We start from the raw sequence: 9,211 nt of genomic DNA on the forward strand, positions 1-9,211 counted from the left end.
GCACGATTGAAGGTGACAGGGACAGAGAGGAGGGAGAGAGAGAGGATGCGGCACGGTGTCGCCAGGGGCCACACAACACGAGGGAAAAAACGACGGAGAAACCGCGTAACTGAAACAACAGGATGTATAGAAACGGAAAGAACGCGTTGAAGGAAGCCGCGGTTCCATCAAAGTAGCACTATGATATGCAAAAAGACGGGAACGTTTCTTTTTGATTGCGGGAGGAAGCAAACCATTCATTCTTCTAATGAATTCATTCTTCATTCGTCTCTCTGCGTCTCTCTGCTGACTGTCCCAGGATGAACCACGCGAGTTATTTGATAAAGCTGCTCGGCTCGACTTTGTTTTAAGGACTTGATGAATATTTGTCGTGGCATTGTTGCTATGGTGACTACATCTTCTCCCTCCACAGCTCCCGCCCGCCCTACTTTTATCCCCCAGCGCTAAAAAAAAAAAAAATGAGTCAGAGAGGGATGGAGAGATGGTGGGGTGTGGGTGAGGAGATGCCAGCCTGAGCCTTGGGGATCTGGGGGTGGAGAGGTTAAACACTGCACAGCTCAACTGAATTTGGCATTAGAATCGCAGGGATGAAAGTTGAAAGAAAGCTGGCTCAGCCGATCCCGTACGTTTTTTCGCATCTTGGGCTGAGAAGAGAAGAGTGCCGGTTTGCTGGATCTCTATATAGCTGTTGCCAATTAAGTCTGAGGTTCTTTTAGAGCAGGATTTTGGAAAGCGGCCTAGTTTGACACATCAACAATTTGCAGGCGCATAATTTAGTTGAGGTGTGTAAGTGACAAAACAACACAAAATGAGGCTGCAAAATTCAGCCTCTAGTAGAACGATGCAGTTCTGCCGTCTGAGTTTGTATAATTCAACATAGTGTTGTAGCAGACAGTATACCTCAAGCTATCAGCAAAACATTTCCAGATGCGCACTTCTAATATTCGGATATGAGACATGTATGACATGCTATACTCTAAAAAAACTGTTAAAAAAAAAAAAAAAAAAAAAAATATATATATATATATGCATGTCCTAAAGCTAGCCTATATGAATTTTTGCAAGAAAACACACGCACTCGGACCCACACGGTCACGTGATCACAGAGCCTTATGTTCATAAATACACGCATGCACGAAAATAACCATAGTAACACATAAACACGGTCACATAGAAAAAATGCACATGTTGTGCACAAAGTCCTGGTTAACGTGTATGATATACTGCACATACATCATGATATTAACATACACAGTCAAAAGGTTGGACACTTGCCTAAATGTACCGGTATGTTTCTCATGATTTTAAAAACATTTTGATACAAAGATTTATGCTTTAATAATAACAACAACAACAATAATAATTATTATTATCATCAAGGGCGTGTTTTTGGTTTGAGCATTGTGTGTGAGTGTGTGTGTGTGTGTGTGTGCGTAGCTGTAGTTTGCAAACAAAATTGTCTTGAGAAGTTATGAGGGAATGTCCTCATTTTGTGTAATGGCCTAGTTAACCTATATTTTATATTATAGGCACTCATAGGATAGTTTGACAGAATGTTCTAATTGATGATTTCGGCCTGGGGGGCTTGAGACCATGTCCCTTTAATCGCCGACTCTAAAGTGCCCTTTTGGTCCAATCTAGATGCCCCCGGACCGCGATTTCTACCAAGGGGGACATAAAAATAAATAAATAAATAAATCTGTTTTAATAATAATAATAATTTATATTATAATATATTTTATTACAATACATTCATTTTATTTTATAGATATTTTAAAATATATTTTCGTTTAGTACTTTAGAGCACAAAATAGATTCTAAATATGTAACTGCTTAATAAAGCAGTATGTGCAGTGTATGAGAGAGACAAAGGTAGGGGATGTAAAGTCTTGTCAACTGGAAATAAAGTAATGTGGCATCCCCCTGTTCCCCAACCTACACACACACACACACTGGTTTATTTATACCCTCATCCAAATCTCATTGCTCTCTCATTATTCCTTCCCCAGCATAAAATGTATTGTGTTTATCGCATTAAATATACAATAGTAATTCTGGGAAATCGTTGTGCCTAATTCAAAGAAACTACTATTTATTTCAAAAAGTTCAATTATGATCTAATGTATTCAGTAAGAAAGGTCACATCAAATATTATTTAATCAGACTTAATTGAACTGAATTAACCCATATAATTCCAAGTTTTCCCAACTAAGGACATGACATTTATTTTATTCCATGGATAAACTAATGAGATAATCTTGATGTATTAAAAAAAAAAAAAAGTTAGTGACAGTATGTGCTTTATTCTCAGTCACAATTAACAGTGGAGAGACAAAAATTGGTCATTTGGTTTTACTTAGTTTCATTTAATGAAACAAGACAATTGTTTGAAATCTAATTTTATAATTTGAATCAACATTTTTCTATTCAAAATTACTTTTCCCAGCATTTTTCTAATGTTTGCAATTGTAACAGCTGACATATTTGCATCTTGAGCAATCTTGCTATCTATCTATCTATCTATCTATCTGTCTGTCTGTCTGTCTGTCTATCTATCTATCTATCTATCTATCTATAAACTCAAATCTAAATTCAGTCATGCTAAAACAAACACAATAAAATGAATGTGTGAGAAGAAATGCAAACATTCCTACTTCAGGAATGTCCAACGATCTCTCATTTTTCTCCCAAATCCCACATTTATTTTAACATGTGCAGGCTAATTAATATTAAACTGTGCTCTTTTCTGCCATTCCCCTCTTCTTCTTTTTCATCACTCCATTATCTCTAGTGTTTTTTTTTTCTTTCTTTTTGCTGCTTTCTCTCACTGGCATTAAGTTCAAACTTGACGCTGATGTTGAGTCGCTGTGTCACTCTTCTCTCTCTCTCTCTCTCTCTCAGGGCAGAAGTGCCTGCAGATGCGTTTCTATCTCTCCGTCACTCCACACACAGTTCATTGTTAACAAAGCAAGTGGGCAGGAAACCTTTAATAACACTTCAAAAAGAGGGATAGCATTGCTGTGCTGCCCTGGACATGCTGCTCGTAATGTAACGACTGGTGAGTTGGATTTGTACTATTTTTCTTTGTACTTAATTTTGTAAGAAACTGCTGTATGGAGTCCACAAATGTTGGTAAAAGCAACACTCAAAATATCCGAGTAACAAAATTCAAGTTTTAGACATGGGCTAATTGTCTCACTTTGACACAGAGAAAGTGTAAATTTTTGTCATTAAAAAAAAAAACGTAAAATGCTAGAGCAGGGGTGGCGAACGTCGGTCCTGGAGAGCCGCAGCCCTGCAGAGTTTTTCTTCAACCCTAATCAAACACACCTGAACAAGCTAATCAAGGCCTGAAGGGTTACTAGGAAGCTTCAGGCAGGTGAGTTTTTATTAGGGTTAGAGCTGAACTCTGCAGGACTGCGGCTCTCCAGGACCGGAGTTCACCACCCCTGAGCTAGAGTAAAAGAACTGTTATCTTACAATATATTGTGAAACAATGTTAGGGTTTACTGTAAAATACTGTCAAACATGATTTTTCTTGCCATATACTTTATGGTGAAAAACAGTAAAAGAACGTTCCCAGAAGTCCCTGTGTAACACAACACATGTTATTATGTTTTATAAATGATTTTTTTTTATCAGTAATGAACATTAGGGTGTGTTATGTTATTTAGTTGGTGCTTATTGCATTATTTTAATGTCATTTGTGTTACCCTGATACTCTTTGTGTGTATGAACATGTGCATCGTCTGTAGTATTAACCATGTTTTATGGATAGGTCACTTACGATTCATCATATGGCTTTCTGTTTTGGCACCTGTGTAATGGCTGTTATCAGTAAATTTTAAGGTAAAAAGCAGGTTTTGGTACTGTAAGTAGTTTGATATATTAACATGATATGAAATATATAGTTATACATAAGTTATAAAATATACAGTACAAACACCAATATACCATTCTATAATATCTGAAACATTGTCACAGTATTTTTTTATGCTGAATTTCTGGCAACCACATCTGCCAGTTTTTACCGTAAATTGAACAGGATATTTTTTACAGTGTAGTTTTGTATGTCTTGACTACAAAAAGACTATTGAACATTTAACTGAACATATACTGTACATGAGCTTGTGTTACTACAAAGTTAGTTTTCTAGGGTAACCTGTTATTAAAAACCTATTATAGACATTTCAGCTAAATTTATAAATCATAATTAAAAAAATAAATAGGCACAAAACAATTTGTGAAATGTAAATATAGCCTATTAAAATATCAAACAACTGATTTGGCCAACAGAAATTGTAATGTGTAAATGCATGTTTTCTTGAAAGTCATGAATATGTAATGTAATGTTGCATGTATGTATGTTTTCAATTCACATAAATTTCTAATTTTTTCTAATGCACAAATCTGTACACCCAGGGCAAATTCATGCAGACATAATAAATAAATACTGTTAGTATTAATAAATATACAGTGGAAAATCACTCATGTAACAGACTCTTTCTGTATATGTATAGAACGATGCTACTGTAATTCACTTGAACACTAACCGTGTGTAATCTCACCCTTCTCTCACATGAATAGTTCCTTTAAAATGTTCTGTATAAAAACAAATGAGGGTCAAAGGTCACACTGTGTCTTAGGGAGTCTAAATTAAATCAGTTCTTGTGTCTCTTTCCATTCTGAGGCTGGAGTGGTCAGGTTCATGATGTTTGAGAGGTTGAGCATGCTGAAAATCCAGAGCACCTCAAACTGGAGTGGAGCAAATGACTGGTACCATCAGCAGAACACAGTTCCCACCCAGCACAGCACTGGTGAGACGTCGTTTGACACCTTAAAGAAAACACTGATATATGTTTGACCTCCTCTGGCTGTATAAGACACATTAATAAGGCACTAAAATGTTTGTGTATTTGTGTATTTCAAAAATCTGTTTTTTTTTTGGACTGAATTTATGTTTCTAATTAACTTAAATACATTTAAAAGAAAAGGCTTATGCTTAAAGGGACAGTTCACTCAAAAATGAAAAGAAAAATCTGTCATCATTTACTCCCCCTCATGTCATTCCAAACCTCTATGAATTTCTTCTGAAAATATTTTGAAGAATATTGATAACCAAACAGTTTCGGGGCCCACTGTCTTCCATAGTATGGAAAAAAAAAAAGACTATGAAAGTCAAAGTGAACCAAAACTGTTTAGTTACAAACAATATTTATAGTACTTATTATATATTTACTTATTACTTATTATATATATTTACAAATATTACTATTTTGGGTATATTTTGTGTTCCACAAAAAAGAAATAAATACAAGTTTGGAACAACATTATTGGGTAGGCTATCTCTTTAAAGGGGTCATATAATGCTACATGCACTTTTACAAGTTGTTTGAACTGAAATGGTACATAAATGTTCGCGCGAATCATTCGTGATCCAGCTTCACCTACAGAAGAAGTGAGTATAAGCTAATTAGCAAGTTTCAGAATGAATGCGGCTAAAGTAAACAGTCTCTCTGAGAGCGGCTCGGAAGAGAGGGGCGGAAGAGCTGTTTTTGACAGGGTAAAAAAGGTGTTTTTTAGACTACCATTGAGAAATTTTAACCAAACTATGTTACAGACTTTTCATTAAGACCCTAAAGAATCATATCAACTTGTGGAAAATGGGCATCCTAGGACCCCTTTAAATGCTTGAAATTAATTTTGAAATTAAACCTGTGTATAAATTTATTTGAACTATAATTGTATGTCATACATTAATCCCTTTGTTCGTTTATTTATTAGAATTTTTAGAATTGTAAAATTTTAATGGTGATTCTGAAGAAGCTCAAATTTAAGACTTTTTATTTATTTGCTTAGCAATTTTGGTTACTTACATAACTACCACTTGTTTTTTGATTATGATTATTTATTATTATTGTAAAATAGTAAAATAGTTCTATGAACTAGTCCTTAAGAATTCATATAATGGTTCCCAGCTTCAACACTTTGTGATGTCAACAGAGTGACTTTTTTTTTTTTTGAGCATTTATGTATTTCATTCTACAAATTGGTAACTATTTTTTTCCCCTGTGTTCCAGATTGCTGCCTGGTGGAGACGGATAGGAGGATGGCAGAAGAAGGAGGACATGGGGAAAGAGATGAGGGAGAAGAATCTCAACTGAGACTGCGGTTAAAGAGGAAACTTCAGCGCAACAGAACCAGCTTCACAACAGAGCAGATCGAGGCCTTGGAGAAAGGTAAGAAAATAGACAAAAAGCTTCAAAAAGTATTAATTATATTGCATTAAATGACAAAAAATAAAGCCAAGCAAGTAAAAATGTACTACTAAACTTCATTCACACCCGTCTAACAGAGTTTGAGAGAACACATTATCCAGATGTTTCTGCACGGGAGCGACTCGCAAACAAAATTGACCTTCTGGAGGCAAGGATACAAGTGAGGAACTGGCCTTGCCTTTATGTTGACTTCGCAAAAGCAGCTAAATAAATATGATAGATAACTTCATATTATATATTGGACCTTGATTGATAGGTGTGGTTTTCCAATCGAAGAGCCAAATGGAGGCGCGAGGAGAAGCTGCGAAACCAGAGGCGGTCTGGGGGCGGGACTTCCTGTTCACAAACACACGCTCCACTGAGCACATCCTTTAACTCAGCTGTCTATCATCATCCGCATGGCAACAGTGCAGGTGGGAACGGAGGTTTACATAAATTAGAAATGTATATATATATATATATATATATATATATATAGCATTTTTTGGTTACTTACATAATTCCAATACTTCCATTTGTGTACATTCATGGTCTTAATGCTTTGATAAATAGTTCTGTGAATGAATGATTATTCTTATGAATTCATATGTACTCATTTAGTTGAGCTAAGCTGGACCTCATATGATGTTTTTTTTTCCTCACATCTTTGTTTGTGTGTTTAGCATCCATGCTCAGTCAGAGTGACACAGCTCTCCCCAGTTATAACTCTCTGTCAGTCTACTCTGGGGTTCAGGTGAGACACTACTGCTCATTTTATGAGATTCATATTTCTATACAGCATTGTACTACCAATTTATCAGGGCTATGTACATATGTACTATTGTGTATTAGCACCCTCTCGTGGTGACAATGAAACTGACCTCAGTGATCACTAGAAAACCTGTATTAGTACATCTAACAGTATTAGTACATCACTATATTTGCCAAAATGTAAAACAATAAGCACTGCACTAAAAAATGATTTTGAATATACTTGCTTTTTAAACAATAGTATCACATGATATCATCAAACACGAAAAAAAAATAATGTGTTACTTGTCATTTCTTAATAATTAATTGTGATATTAACGATTTCTGAGAGAAAATTGTTTCAAAAGTATATTCAACATAATTTTTTAGTGCAGTGCAGCTTACATGCAGTGCTAATTGTTTTACATATTGGCAAATATAGTGATGTGCTAATACTGTTTATAGTGATATAGTATAAAAAGCATACTGTGCAGTACGCACAGTAGTATGTTGGTATATGATTCTGTTCTTCACTGCATTTCAGTAGTATTTTAAATTATTCTGTTTTGGTATTTACAATCTGTCTGTGTTTTTTTTTCCGCTCTACTAAACGTTTCTTTGCAGTCGGCACCTTCTCCATCCGCCTCCTCATACTCGTGCATGCTGCCTCCATCCCCGTCTGTGCCACGCTCGTTTGAGACGACCTCCTTCAACTAACACCAGCACAGGTGAGTCTACCAGCTGTCTGTGAGCGAGCTAAACACTAGAGTTATCCATCACAATATCCTAACAATTACTGTTTAAAACACTTTCAATGCCCCCTTATCTACTTTATTTCTTGGTTTATTTGTTGGCTGGTTGTTTTAAATTAATGAAAATTTGCTGAAAATGTACTCACCTTCAGGCCATCCAAGATGGATTTGCTTTTTCATCAGAACAGATTTGGAGAAATGTAGCATTCCATCACTTGCTCACCAATGGATCCTCTGCAGTGAATGCGTGCCGTCAGAATGAGAGTCCAAACAGCTGATAAAACACAAGTAATCCACACCACTCCAGTCCATCAGTTAACAGCTTGAGAAGTGAAAAGCTGTGTGTTTGAATGAAACGAATAATTATAATTGATGGACAGTGTGGACTACTTGTGGTGACGGCACCCATTCACTGCAGAGGATCCATTGGTGAGCACGTGATGTAATGCTGAGTTTCTCCAAATCTGCTTTGTTGAAGAAACAAACTCATCTACATCTTGGATGGCCTGAGGGTGAGTAAATCTTAAGCAAATTTTAATTATTTTGGTGTACGACTCCTTTTCAATTTTCCATCTGTTTTAGGTTTGATTTCTCCATGCACTTCTGTCCAGGTGCCAGGAAATGATCAAAATATGGGTCAGTATTGGGCCAGACTGTAGAGAAAAGAACAGGGGAGGTAGATTTTGCATTAGAATACTAAATAGGCATGTTTACAAAAGGCTACAAAAAAATCTAAACTCTGAGGAAAACAATCCTCTGGTTCAACCTAAAGGACAAAACTCCTAAATTTGACATGCACATTTTTTTTAGCCATATTTTTTAGATCTCATGACAGTGTGCAATATTTGCTTCCATTCAATTTCAGACAAACAGGAATGTATATGATTTGTATATATAATGATGCATTGTGAAATGACATTTGTGCTGATTTTAAGCAAATGTCTCTTCAGAACTACTGACATCAGTTCCTGGCAGCAACTTCACAGAATTGGGAAGCATGTTATGATGATTTAATAACATAACTCTGGGTTCTGCTTCTTTTACGATAATTCCCCATCTCTCCACTGTAATTTCCCCATTAAAGTCATTTATTTGTTGTGATCATTTTCATAATCAAATATGTGATATATCACTTTTTAGGAAATGTTTATGACCTTAACTTTTCACAAACCTCAATAAGCTTGAGAGAATCATGTTTGCACTTAATCATTGACCAGTAAACAACTGACTGATTTAAAAAGCAGAAAGCAGTCAGTGACAATCACATCATTTCTCTGAAAGCATCAATGAATACTGTGTGCAAAATTTATTCCCAAAAAAATCTTCAGAATTTTAGGAAATGTTTATGACCTTAACTTTTCACAAACCTCAATCACAAATCCTCAAAGAGAATCATGTTTGCACTTAATCATTGACCAGTAAACAACTGACTGATTTAAAAAGCAGAAAGCA

At 35.7% G+C, this 9,211-nt stretch overlaps 1 protein-coding gene across 1 annotated transcript; it reads left to right on the forward strand.

The window, feature by feature from the left end:
* The first annotated feature begins 3,370 nt into the window (after nt 1-3,370).
* On the forward strand, nt 3,371-7,724 carry LOC107664584 (paired box protein Pax-6-like). The gene is made up of 7 exons (XM_016455195.1): nt 3,371-3,379; nt 4,691-4,817; nt 6,081-6,239; nt 6,356-6,438; nt 6,535-6,691; nt 6,941-7,011; nt 7,632-7,724. The coding sequence occupies exons 2-7, from the start codon at nt 4,709-4,711 to the stop codon at nt 7,722-7,724; spliced, it is 672 nt and encodes a 223-aa protein (XP_016310681.1). The 5' UTR covers nt 3,371-3,379; nt 4,691-4,708.
* Nucleotides 7,725-9,211: the final 1,487 nt, after the last annotated feature.

The sequence above is a fragment of the Sinocyclocheilus anshuiensis genome, unplaced genomic scaffold (assembly GCF_001515605.1).
Source record: "Sinocyclocheilus anshuiensis isolate Anshui unplaced genomic scaffold, SAMN03320099.WGS_v1.1 scaffold287, whole genome shotgun sequence".
NCBI classification, from domain to species: domain Eukaryota; kingdom Metazoa; phylum Chordata; class Actinopteri; order Cypriniformes; family Cyprinidae; genus Sinocyclocheilus; species Sinocyclocheilus anshuiensis.